This window comes from Pochonia chlamydosporia, chromosome 5 (assembly GCF_001653235.2).
Source record: "Pochonia chlamydosporia 170 chromosome 5, whole genome shotgun sequence".
Lineage (NCBI taxonomy): Eukaryota > Fungi > Ascomycota > Sordariomycetes > Hypocreales > Clavicipitaceae > Pochonia > Pochonia chlamydosporia.
The window spans coordinates 3,057,115-3,069,983 of NC_035794.1; the positions used below are offsets into that span (position 1 = coordinate 3,057,115).

At 48.2% G+C, this 12,869-nt stretch overlaps 4 protein-coding genes across 4 annotated transcripts; 3 read left to right on the forward strand and 1 right to left on the reverse strand.

The window, feature by feature from the left end:
- Positions 1-30: 30 nt before the first annotated feature.
- Positions 31-1,631, forward strand: VFPPC_06223 (S-(hydroxymethyl)glutathione dehydrogenase; the record flags this gene model as incomplete). The annotated part of the gene is made up of 9 exons (XM_018285289.1): positions 31-144; positions 198-223; positions 285-328; positions 381-554; positions 615-740; positions 791-805; positions 856-1,234; positions 1,300-1,372; positions 1,428-1,631. 9 exons carry the CDS (start codon positions 31-33, stop codon positions 1,629-1,631), a joined length of 1,155 nt encoding a protein of 384 aa, XP_018142362.1.
- A 5,503-nt stretch (positions 1,632-7,134) lies between these two features.
- Positions 7,135-8,962, forward strand: VFPPC_06226 (hypothetical protein; the record flags this gene model as incomplete). Its single annotated transcript, XM_018285291.1, has 4 exons — positions 7,135-7,422; positions 7,484-7,594; positions 7,651-7,832; positions 7,921-8,962. The coding sequence occupies 4 exons, from the start codon at positions 7,135-7,137 to the stop codon at positions 8,960-8,962; spliced, it is 1,623 nt and encodes a 540-aa protein (XP_018142364.1).
- A 484-nt stretch (positions 8,963-9,446) lies between these two features.
- VFPPC_06227 (glyoxalase-like domain-containing protein) lies at positions 9,447-9,894 on the forward strand (the record flags this gene model as incomplete). Its single annotated transcript, XM_018285292.1, has 2 exons — positions 9,447-9,672; positions 9,728-9,894. The coding sequence occupies 2 exons, from the start codon at positions 9,447-9,449 to the stop codon at positions 9,892-9,894; spliced, it is 393 nt and encodes a 130-aa protein (XP_018142365.1).
- A 385-nt stretch (positions 9,895-10,279) lies between these two features.
- VFPPC_06228 (cysteinyl-tRNA synthetase) lies at positions 10,280-12,780 on the reverse strand (the record flags this gene model as incomplete). The annotated part of the gene is made up of 3 exons (XM_018285293.1): positions 10,280-11,302; positions 11,352-12,497; positions 12,550-12,780. 3 exons carry the CDS (start codon positions 12,778-12,780, stop codon positions 10,280-10,282), a joined length of 2,400 nt encoding a protein of 799 aa, XP_018142366.1.
- Positions 12,781-12,869: the final 89 nt, after the last annotated feature.

Genomic DNA, 12,869 nt, shown 5'->3' on the forward strand with positions numbered 1-12,869 from the left:
TTCAGTAGTATCTCAGCACGGGAGTTCATCATGTCGTCGACAATGAAAGCCGTCAACTACAATGGCCCATTCAAGGTCAAGGTTCAAGATGTTGATATGCCCCGAATAGAGCACCCGGACGATATCATTCTCAAGGTGACAACTGTGAGTCAGTTCGACTTCAACCCAATTTCACTTCAATGCTGATTATCGCAAAGGCCGCAATTTGTGGTTCAGACTTACAGTGGGCTATACACTCAAATAATACCGGCACTATGCATTTTGGAAAGGCTTACAATTCCTAGCATGTATGAAGGCAGAACCGCCGCAGAGCAGGGCATCACCTTCGGTTTGTTACCCTATATTGCCACCAGTAACAACGAGCTAAGTATACCAACTAGGCCATGAAAACATGGGAATCGTGGAACAAATCGGCGAGGGAGTGACGCTACTGAAAAGGGGTGACCGAGTCGTCATTCCATTCAATGTCGCCGACGGCCGTTGCCGCAACTGTGAAGAGGGAAGAACCGCATTTTGCACTGGAGTAAACCCCGGATTTGCGGGTGGAGCCTACGGTTCGTCTGTTAAATGATCCTTTGCTCAAGGTATTAAACTGAATCAGTTACTTTGACCAGGATATGTTGCTATGGGTCCATATCGTGGAGGTCAAGCGCAGTATCTTCGTGTTCCATATGCAGACTTCAACGCCCTTCAGCTGCCCCCTGGAAAAGAGCACGAATCCGACTTCATTCTACTTGCCGGTGAGTTCTTCATGATCCTCGGATTTGCTTCCATGCTAAAGCTGGGCTAGATATTTTTCCAACAGGTACGTTTTAACTTCTAAGCGAGTAGAAACTTTGTTCCTTACCAGAACAGGATGGCATGGTGTCGAACTTTCCGGCTTCACCCCCGGAGAGAGTATTGCCGTGTTTGGCGCCGGGCCAGTGGGTTTGATGGCGGCGTATTCTGCCGTTCTTCGGGGAGCCTCCCGTGTATTTGTTGTAGATCGCGTTCCCGAGCGACTGCAGGCAGCCGAGAAAATCGGTTGCATTCCTGTTGATTTTACCAAAGGTGATGCTGTTGACCAAATTATCAGTCTTAACGACGGCATGGTAGACCGATCTGTAGATGCTGTTGGTTATCAAGCAATGGATAGCGGCGGCTCTTCCGAACAGCCAAATGTTGTTCTTGAGAACATGATTCGGGTCACACGGGCATGTGGTGGATTAGGTATTCCAGGGCTCTATGTTCCTAGGTTCAGCTCCCCTACTCCCTACTCCAATTCCAAGGGCACAATCAGTTTCTAATGCTGTGTAACAGCGATCCGGGCGCCCCCGACAGTGCTGCAGCAAAAGGAATGATTAGTTTGAGTTTCGGAAAGCTCTTTGAGAAGGTTGGTTTCATTTCCCAGCTTTTTGTCTTACCAGCTGCAAGTAACACATGATTAGGGCTTGAAACTGGCAACTGGCCAGTGTAACGTTAAAGCGTACAATCGTTACTTGAGAGACTTGATTGTTGCTGGGAAAGCAAAACCTAGTTTCGTGGTTTCGCATGAGATCACTTTGGACGACGTTGAGACTGCATATGATAAGTTTGACAAGCGTGTTGAAGGTTACACAAAGGTTCTCATACACCCAAATGGGGAAGTATAAACCAGTGCGCAGCTCTCAATGTTACACATCTCCTGTGTTCATAGTATCTCCACAGAATGTTTAGCATATATTAATCTATTGACATCATTAATCGGCGAAAGCGACACGGCGGGGCCGATCTATATAACCAAAATCTAATACGCTCAGTCCACATATATTACTTTAAAACCATAAATGGTACAAATTCGGCCTCTCATGAACATCGACATACGAAATTGTAGCGACTAAGTCTTCTGGCCCTTCCGCAAATCGGTGTTGTTCGGGGGGTTTGCTGAAATCCACACTCAAATGCAAGTCCTATGTGATACACATATCAGGTCCCATACTTTCGTGATCTTTGTTGTCGCATTATTGTAGTAGGCTGGTCAAGACGCAACAAAAGATTCTCGTCTGACTCAGTATGGAAGTTCATGCGGGGGTTCATCCAGTGCCACATGACCATATAGCATTATTGTGACATTTACCACCCCAGAAAAAGCCTTATTTGTGTATGAGCCTGTCCTGCTTGGAGTTTGAGCGCATCGTGATACACAAAGCCGTCGATCACACATACCATCGTGCCCACATGGCGGACAAGCCTTTCCCAGAAGATCAGGAAGGACGTTTGACAGCCCTACCACCTCAAACGTCAAAGAAGGCACAATTGAGGCTGAGTCAATCAGGCTAGCTGGCAAGGCACTCTTGACCCATCGTCACGAAGTCTCTTTTCGCCATTACGTTGCATGGTGCCTGGACTACTGCCAATCAAAAGTATGCAGCCTGCAGCACCATCCAAGTAGACCTGGATATCCCGCGGTAGACAGTCTATCGAGTAACGCATGCCTCTTCAGTTGACGCTCGGAAGTTTCACGCCTCCAGCGCGCATACCGCTCAAATCCTCCGCAATTCTACCTCTGTATCGCAGAACAAGCAGCAATCCTTGGATGGCAGGTCCTCTCTGGAACTCCGTTGGAACAAATGATGACATATCAGATTATATTTTTGAAGTCTCTTGCTTCTCGGCTTCCGGGCCTACCACGATGGGGTTGGTTTTACCATGCTCAAAGATGGTTGAAGTTATCACGGAGAGCTTCCAACAGTTGTGCAAGTGAGAGGTTTTCCATTTCATTGGTTGGTTGTAAGCCGCGGAGATTTATTGAAAATGTCAGTCCGGGGGTATGGTAACTGCCGAACAGTGTTGCAGTACAACTTGACATAGACTTGTTGGCAAGGAATAACTTCTTTGTGTAATTGTGTACTTGCATTCTTTTCCGAACCTGCATATCTCGGAAACAACGTTTGTTCCTAGCTGACTGCACGAAGGCTACGAAAGGTCCATCAATTTGAGACCAGTGTGTCCAGGTTTCAAATCCTTCGCAGGACAAGCTGTTCTAAGATAACAGTGTTCAAGGTAAACAAAATTTTATTCGACGTACATCAGCCACATGGCCCCCAAACCGGCCTCGAAATTCTTTGGAACAACAAGTGGCCGCCTCGAACACTGTGATCCTGTCCCCTACCAACTCGACGAGCGACCGATTCCATATCTCTCCGGCTCTAACTGTAGTACATTCAATTCATATTTCGGCATGTCCTCAAGCTGAATACAAGGTAAACAAGATGCGTAGTTTTTTGCAAGAGACGCATAACTTGATGCCTCATATGGTGATGAAGGAGCACTACCGGTGATAGAGGGTCGCGAATCCGGAGAAGAGCTGTCGGCAACATTGGTGACATAATTGCTATACGGCGAAATCTCCGATGCATACACTGTTTCGTATGCAGAAGAGCTATAATTTTCAAAAGCCTCCGTACTCTGCTCCCGTAATGACCCGCTCAGGGTCATGTCGATGCGTGCTTGTAAATGAGATAACTCGGCGCTGAGAGCTGCATTGCGCCGCCGCAAATCCTCGACGGTGTCGTTTGATACAATCTCGCCTTGAAGCCTCTGTACTTCTTTTTCGAGCCAGGCTGTGTAGCATTTCCGTCTGGTTCTCAATGTTCTCTGAAACTCCCTGTCTCTCGCGCGTTTCCGCTCACGCTGCGAGGGCGTCATGTTAGAAAGTTGTTTGGAAGCTATCACAGAAAAGGTTCCCCCTGTTAGCAAATTCATAACATAGGCTTAGTTGTACAGTTTACAGGGGCTGAAATACCATTTGGCTTGGCCGAACTTGTTGCTCCCCGAGTATTGAATGATGATGACTGCAGCGGTGCGTCGACTTGCGCAACTCCAAACAACATTTGGGAATCTTTCGTAGTCATGGCTGGCATTATTTACTTGTTGGTGGTATTATTGAATGCAAGTACTGTAACTGAGTTAGAAGTCGATCGGGGTAGAGGACATTATATAGTTTGGGAGAGAATCATTCAAAATCTCTGAAAGAGACGCATAACTCATTCAAAGTCAAGAATTGTTACATAAAGCCCTGTTCAGACGAATATTCTACTCAGAGATCGTTTGCAAAGACAGCCTAGAGAAAAGCCTATTCACATAGCCCGTTGGATTGGTTCCATGCTGTTTCAAACTTATCGACGCACCCCCAGCTGAAGCACGAGGCTATGACACAACTTTGAGCTCTACCACTTTTCCTATGGCAGGTTCCTTTTTGAGTATGTCGGAATGTCAAGGCCATGGAACACCCTGTCAATTTTGGTACATGCGCATCTAATACCGGCGCCCTTTGGAGCTTTCCCCACCTTCTTTTGTTATGATGCATGTGTATAGTCCCTCTCTGTATACCTGTCCTCGATAGTCGACTAATATAGAAATCTGACATGACAACGACCGACCTGTGGTTATGCGTGCAGGATCGTCCATTTGCTGCTGCAACCCCACGACATGAGGCTAAGCTAGTCGCTGTCGGAGATCGTGAGACAATCTGGAGTAGTTTGCGATACCTTGTTCGAGGCAGTGGTAGCTCATGGATACCATGTGGGTTTTATAGCCCTAATCTATCCTTGGTATATCATGAACAATGGGGTGCCTCTCTGCCTCGCTGCCCTTACTTCTGGGTGACATTAGTATGGGCGACTCCAAGAATCTGACTCTATTGAATATTTCAGGTAGCCAGATTTCATCTGCCTAGGTAGTCGATGCTGTTTGTCCAGACGGCGCAAGCATTCATGCCCCAATAGAGACCCGCTAGACTCAAACTTGGGATGGTTTGAAGCTTGTAATAGAGTTGGCAGCTCAGCATACGCCTTAGATTAACGGTTTATGCAGCAATCATGACAAGGGCACCCCCAGTATTGCCATGAGAAAACCGAGTGACAACAATAGACATACCAATCAATGCCACATTTGCAGCTATCTGAACTGCCGGAATGTCATCACGACCAGTCTCCCGCCCCCCTTCTTCCCCTCACACCTTCAAACCGCATTCTGCATTAATCTTGGCCATGCATGATCGCATGAGAGGATGAAAGAATCATTCTCCCCACGGCCACGAGGAGCCATCACTTACAATTCTGTGACAGTTATGGGGTTAACAACTCAGATTACGAATGCAACTGTATCAAGAGAAAGACACAAGCAAAATCGACAACGAAGTCACAGATCAAAGGACTGGCAGAAGAATACGAGGCTACTGGCATTAAGGTAATTCAGAGGCCGCCTGTTGTCGCAGAACAACACCAGACGATCGCATTTTGGTCTTGGCGATTGCAAGAGACAAAGACGCAACACTCCAGAGCTTGTCCCAAACTTAAAGAGCAGATGATTCTATAGATATCCAGGCCGTAGAAAGGTGGCATTGAGTAACCCCGTATTTGTGTTTGTTCCAATCCAGACCCGGGCGCCCTATAAGTGCAACGCCAATCACGTCTTATTAGTTTCACACATTCATCAATCAAATTCAACCTGTATGTCACTGCGACACGTCGAAATTTTGACATGGTAATCTGCCCATCTTCAGATCGAACCGATATTGGCAGTTGGTTGTGGAAGATGCACAACGGCTACATACTATTTCCGTGCCCTTCCTAGTTATGTCACCGTCATGCCCAATCACGCAAAGCTCTCCCGCCGCGACTCGAAAACCAAGCTTATGCAAGTACAATCAAGACTCAGTATCAAAAGATTCCATAGACAGCAGTTATTTACGGAACTTAATGACCGACTTGCATTAAATTGGCTTGACTATCTGAATTAAAAATATGATTCTATTCATAGAGATATTGAGAATTTTCACGCCATGATCCTGAAAGCCACCGGGTACCCGAGGTCATCATCGGACTAATGAGGTCATCACATCTGCTCCTGTCAGCATTCAAGATCTACATATCAGAGGTGTTTGGATATATCCAAGTATACACTAACACAGCTCAATATGCCCCAGCACATAACGCAATATGCTATACCTTTTCTCATTTAAATACTTCTGACCACCCACTACAGCTACGGTGGTCTGGGTTGAAGCATACGACGATCCCAAGTACCACCCTTTTCAGGAAATATCAACCAGTAGGCCCAACGTGATCAAGTACTTTTGTCCATGGACCGTGTTACCTCACCCCCATAATCTTAACCAGAGTATCGGTTATGTTTGTTTTATTTGGTTGGGGACTTGATACAGGGAGCCGTGCCCGGATTCAACACTTGGGGCCAACGTACGGTTTCGGATTCGTAACCGAGCAGAAACATGATTAGATATGGAGTCACATACTCTCCTTGCACAAGATGTGCATCCCAGAACGGCGTACATGCTCATGCAAAAACAAACCTGCAGACCTTGGGGTAAACACCAGCCTGCCCCCCTCGAACACGATGAGTCCTCCGTGAAGCAAACCCGCTTTTGTTTGCATCAAGTAATACTTAGCCATTCACCAGTGATGTTCAAATCCCATTACTATCCCCTAAGCTCCCTTGTCAATGTCTCACAAAAGCCCTTGCAACTAAGCCTTCCTGCCTCCTCGACAGTCCGATATCAACAAGGCGCGACTACCCCAATGTAACTAGTTCCATGGGACTGAGTCATCCCTACCGCGCCAAATAAACCAAAGCCATCACCCCAACTTGCTAATGGACAGAATACGGACTACAGATATCGAAAATCGTGTCATCAAACCTCACCCGCGAGTTTGTTGCAGACTCCCGGACAACTGGCGTGTTTGGCGTCCCACCAGCGTTCCGCATAAAGTGCTTCACCCCTGCTGCACATAATGCGCACTACGGGCTCGGAAGAACCCGAATTGAAAATGAGTGGCTCATAAGATTGTTTCCCCCATTCCCTTTAGAAGTTGTCAACATGGGGTTCGAGCGCTCACCTCGATTAGGCTGAGGTGGCGCGATGATCTCACGTCTTGTGCAAGACTATGGAACATCTATCGAGTTGTTGGGTTGGGAGGGCAGGAATACACGAGCTGACGAATGTGCTTCGGTTTTGATAAGTATGATAGGAATCGCCTGACTTCGTCTCTTGGACTTCATTGTCTTTGTTTGGGGGCCTTCAGAATCGCAACAGCCCGCTGGCTCAGACTGTTGACACCACCTCGAATGCCAATAGAAGTCGCCCGGTCTTCGACCATGGAGGACGCCGCAGAAGGATTCGATTCCTCGAGGCAGATGAGGCGCCTGTTTATACGAAGCCTTGTACGACTGGTCGTAACCATGGTTCTCGCTTTCACTGAGGGTGCTGTCCTATTCGTATATTCTACTCCGGCCGCCATTACGACTGCGCAACGGCAACAGTTCAACGCCTTGATCCTCGCTGTTTCGATTGCTCTTGGACTTAACGTTGCCAGCTCGCTCAAGTCCAATGTTAGCCATCTTCGATGGTGGCTCTTCAGTCTTAGAGAGAGGTCACCGCAAGAGGTGTGTACATACTCAGTCAGGCTTGAACGCGGCGATATGTCATACTAACTGCATGCCACAGGCAGATTTAATACTTCAAATCGAGGAAATCGGCCGCTTAGCAAAACTTGGGCTCACGACTCGACATTTCTCTGTCCGCTTCTTCGTAATGGTGTGGATATCGTTTCATCTAGTGAGTGTTCTAGACGAGATCATTCTCGAGTCGAGCCCAAACCGCTAATAATATAGGTCTCTCAAGTTGCCATCGCATTGCTCGGTTTAACGTATAATACAAACGATTCCACCAACTTCCTGGTCACTCAACCTGACCTCGTGTTTCTACGCAATATGACGGATATAAACAATGGTGTCAGACTTCGCGAATTGTCCGATTCGCAGTCCGTTCTTGTCTTGAGACATGTCGCCAATAGGTGCGCCCGGATGAAACCATACCTGTTCATACATGATGATACGATCCCACTCCTGGCTTAGAGAGTCCTTGGACTAACGGCATGCAAGCTTTGGAAAAATGTCCATTCCGTGGCGAGTCGACGCTCGCGAGAGCACAGAATCGCTCGAGACAAGATTGCCTCGTCCGGGTACGAAGATCGACGTTGATAACCATCCAATCTTCTGCGAAGCCGATACTACCACTTGTCGATTTGTATTCGCGGAGGATTCTGTCTCCAGTCAGGTGTCTGGACTCAATGTGGCAACCAATCGTCATGTCTCAGCTACAACGACATGTCAAAGCTGGAGAGTCAGCGGCGGTGGCAATGGGCTAGAGAAAAGTATTACTCTTGCCGATGGCTTTAATACTACGGTTGGGCCGATCCCAGCGCTCAACGGGCCGAACCAGAACCTCTTCATGTTTGATCCCAACAACCCTCGGTCGTCAGGGGACTCGTGGGCAATCATTACCGTACTTGAAGCTTCAGATGTCAGACCCAGGTTCTATAGTTGCAATGTCACCCTTGGGCCCGTCGTCAACGCCAAACTGAGAGAACACCAGTTAGAAACCACTGTTAGGAGGTTGTCGACGCAGGCCATCGCACTTCAAAGCTACGGGCCTTCCACCACGGGAACGACGAATAGTACCGATACTATGCAGTTTCAAAGCTATCCGGTGACTGATTACTATGGAGAGAAGGCTAGAGGCGACGTAAACCAAATGGGCAGTCGAATATCGATGTTTTGCATCGGTGCGCTCGGCGGTCTTTCACTCAACAGCCCCGTGGTGGAAGTACCGGGCATGGCACCAATTCAGAGTGCTTCGATCCAAGTATTCGACTGGAATTACGTGTACATGATTCTCGGTTTCACCGTAGGCTTTCAGACACTTGTTTCAATCGCGTCAATCACGGTGGGCAGTCGTGTGCAAATCAACTCCAGAAGTCATTTGGCCATGGCAACGTTATTACAGCCGGTTACACAGGACTTGGGCAAAGCCGTCTATACCGCTGATGAGAGGCACATCGCGAAACTCATGGGCCCAAGGGCAAAGCTTGCATATGTGCCCGATGAGCTCGGTGCTTACCACATAGTGAAGAGCGCGGGTTGAGACAACATGGCTTGGTGGGTATGGGCACTAGATATTCTCCAAAAGAGACATATGTATCAATACTTTGACAAAAGTCAAACCTCTTCGCCATCGGAGCGTGAGTTCGCATCTGAGTGTGTACTCTCACATTATGCTTCTCTAGTGCCTCGGGCCAACTCTGTGCTTTACGCAGATAAAAGTGTGGAAAAGGTGTCAGGTGATGTGTCGCGGCTATATTTTAATTTTTGAAGATGGCATTACGTAGAATGCTGTTGTCTCATGACCTCATGCAGATTGGACGGCCACCCTCTTTCGTGGTTGCATTCACATGGCTTGATGGCTCTGCTGCCATTCATCGTGAACAACATCACCATACGGGCCGCATGTTGGTCACACAACATACATCGAGGCACCATAAAAACAGAAGATACGGCAAGAGCCTCTTGCAACATCCCAAGGCTAAACCACCTACTGACTTCCAACTCATTACGAAACTAAAAGAACCATGCCGTTAGATCACATTGGCATTCACGTCGACGCCAAGCGTCACCCCATGGTTAAGGAGTGGTACGAGAAAGCTTTAAAACCAGTTGGCTACCAAAAGTTCAGAACAGAAGGCGAAAATGAGGAGATAGCCGGTTTTAGTTACAACGCCAAAAATTGCGAGTGGTGGGTGTTGTCCGCGCCCGAGCCGCCAAACCTGCCCATGCATTTTGCATTTCGTGTTGACAGTAAGAGAAGTGTCCATGGCTTCATTGACAGCACCAAACTAACTGGGTGTGATAGATAGAGCCCAAGTCGACGAATTTCACAGAATTGGCGTTGCTGCCGGTGGGCGATGCAATGGACCTCCTGGGTTGAGGCCACACTATGGTGCGAATTACTATGCTGCATTCGTGTTTGACCCAGTTGGAAATAATGTTGAAGTGCTTTGCCTGGAGGCTCGTGAATAGATTACGGCTATGAGATAAAATATCTTGTCATTGTGACGTGAACAAGCTGGTTTTGGAGGCGCTATCGTCGCCTTGTAATCGCTGGATAGCTATGGGTACTAGTTATTGACAGAGGAAATGCATTGATTTGACTAACTTGACTTTCTAACCCCGTAAGCTGATCACATTTCATGTTATAAACAGCGTATATTGAGATGAGTTATTGCATACTTAGACGTGGGCAGGCACTCGTCAGCACCAGACAAACTATTCATGGCCACTGCATCACGCAACGAACTGAGGCAGGTAGTTAGTTCGTTAGGGCCCCAAGACGTAACATGCATTACAGTTACACCGGTGTCGATGGAAGCAAGATGCTCTTATTGAATTCCTCTATATGGATCATCTACAGCCCTCCCTTGGCCTTCAACTCTTCATGCACCTTCTTTTGTTTGTCCCACATCTTCTTCAACGCCTTCAACTGGCTTTTTGGCACGTCGCTCCCATCCTTCATCTTCGTTGGCATACCGCTCTCATCCCATGCGCTATATCTCTCGTCCTTCTTGAACATTTCCTCGGGCGGGATCTTGGCCTTTTCTTTGGCCTCCTGCTCAGCCTTTTCACGCGCAAGTCTAGCCTCCTCCTTTTTCTGAGCCTTTTCTGCCTCTCGTGCAGCTTTTTCTTCCCTAGCACGGATAAGTTCTGCAGCAGGGATGAACTTGATGAGCGACGGCTGGTTATCAGGCCGGTCGTCAAGATACACTCCCAGATTGGTCAGATCAACGTCCCGGATTCGGTCAGTGATGGTGAGAATGGCCTTTTTAGTCTCGGGGGTCTGTGATGAGACGACACGTCGGAGTTCGTCACGGATTTGCGAGACGACCCGGATATACGGAAGGGAGAGCTTCTCAATGTCACGGGATCCAGTCGCAGCGACAGACTCAAAGTCTTTGGAGGGATCTTGAGCTAAAAGAGTGGCAATAACATCGCTCGAAATAGAGATTTTAGACACTTCGGCTGTGACAGACTCAACGATTTCAGCATAGGGCTGAACAGCCTTCTTCGGGTCTACGTCAGTTGCGATCGGGGACGCCCAGCCGAGACCGTCATAAGGCGGGTTCGCATTGGCGTCCAAGCCAAAAATGCCAGCCATCTTTGTGATCCATCGAGCAATGGCCTCGACGTGAGCGAGGTTGACGTCCTTGTTATTTTTGACAAATGCATTGGTGGTGTTGACCAACTTGAGGAGAACGAGCATAACTCGAGGGGTATCAAAGGAGTTGGTCAATGCATCCTCAGCTTCCTTCTTGGCCATTTCTAAGTCGGCAAGAAGGCCAGTGGATGAGTCATCCTGGTTGACGGATAGGCTTTTGACGCCATAATCGACACCAGCTTCTGTAAGCCAAGATTTCGTGTTTGTGAAGAAGTTCTACACTTGTCAGTTTGAGTCTTTCTAACCGGACCCTAGGTCAACTTACGCTAATAGTAGTCTCCCAGTTGTCAGCCTGGGACCGCATATCCGGTGAGATTTCTACACCATCGTTCCACTTGCCCATGAGAAACACAATTCGCATGCTTCTGGGAGTGTAGGTGGTAGCGAGTGCATCCGATATGGTCTGAAAGTTTTTGAGCGATTTGGACATTTTCGATCCGGAAATCGAAAGGTGGCCCATGTGCAAGAAATAATTGACCCAAGTATGTTCACCCTTACCATGCTGGCAAAAGTATGCCTCGCTCTGTGCCAGTTCATTATCGTGGTGAGGGAATGCCAAGTCAATGCCGCCAGAGTGGACATCCATGCGAGATCCCAGAACATCAGAGGCCATGACAGAGCACTCAATATGCCAGCCCGGTCTGCCATCGCCCCATTTGCTTGGCCAGTATGGCTCACCAGCCTTAGACTTCTTCCAGAGCGCGAAATCGCCGGCGCCACGCTTGCCTCCCAGATTTGTAGACAAAGACCCCTCACCCTCCTCTTGAAGGGCTTTGTCATTCCTGCTTTCCGGTCTTAGGCGAGCATATGTGTTGCCAGCCTTTTGGAAAGCAGCAATGTCAAAGTAGACAGAGCCCTCAGCTTCGTATGCAAAGCCCTTATCAACGATTTGCTCTACAAACTTGGCAATCTCCGGCATGTATTCAGTGACACGAGTGATAACATCGGGTCGCAGAACATTGAGGTTGTCCATGTCCTCCATAAAGAGTGCCTCCATGCTCTTTGTCAGGTCGGTAAATATGGACTGATCGCTGGTGTCAATCGTCTCCTTGTATAGGGAGTCCAGGTAGGGTAAAAGGACTTCGTCGGCGCCTGGGAAGATGGCATTTTGTTTGAGGGCTTCCGCAGCGGCGTCCATGTTGCCAATATGCATCTTGATCTTTGCTTCGGCGTCGCTGGGCTTGCCCTCGCCGGAGAGGGTGCCTCCAGAAAGCACGCGGCCGTAGGCAGCATCTCGTCGCGTGGTATAGTCCGTTTCGTTTAGTTTCGATGTGTCTTCTGCAAGGAGAGGCAAGTTTTTCGACGCATATGCTTGAAAAGCAACGAGACCAAGGGCCCTCAGCTCATCCTTGGTGTAGGTCTTCTTCTTTTCGAGGTCCAACAAACGCTGTCTTCTAGCCTTGATGATGATCTACGACAGTCAGTATGGAAGGGCATCTTGGGCTTTGCTGGGCCAATTCTACCTTGTCGTCAACATCCGTCATGTTCATGACATACTTGACATCGAAGCCAAAGTAATGCATCATGATGCGACGAATGATATCGCTAGCCACATAGTTTCGAGCATGTCCCAGATGGCTTTTGTCGTAGACTGTAGGACCGCACACATACCAGGAGACCTTGCCAGGCTCCATGGGCACAAAGGGCATAGGAGGCCCTGGCTTAAGGGAATTGTGCACTTTTAGCGAGTCCATGATGGCGGTGTTATGTCTTCGGCTAGAGAGAATGAAGGACGTCTTGGGAATAGTGGCAACTGGTGCGAATCTCAACCTGGGTGTGAGGC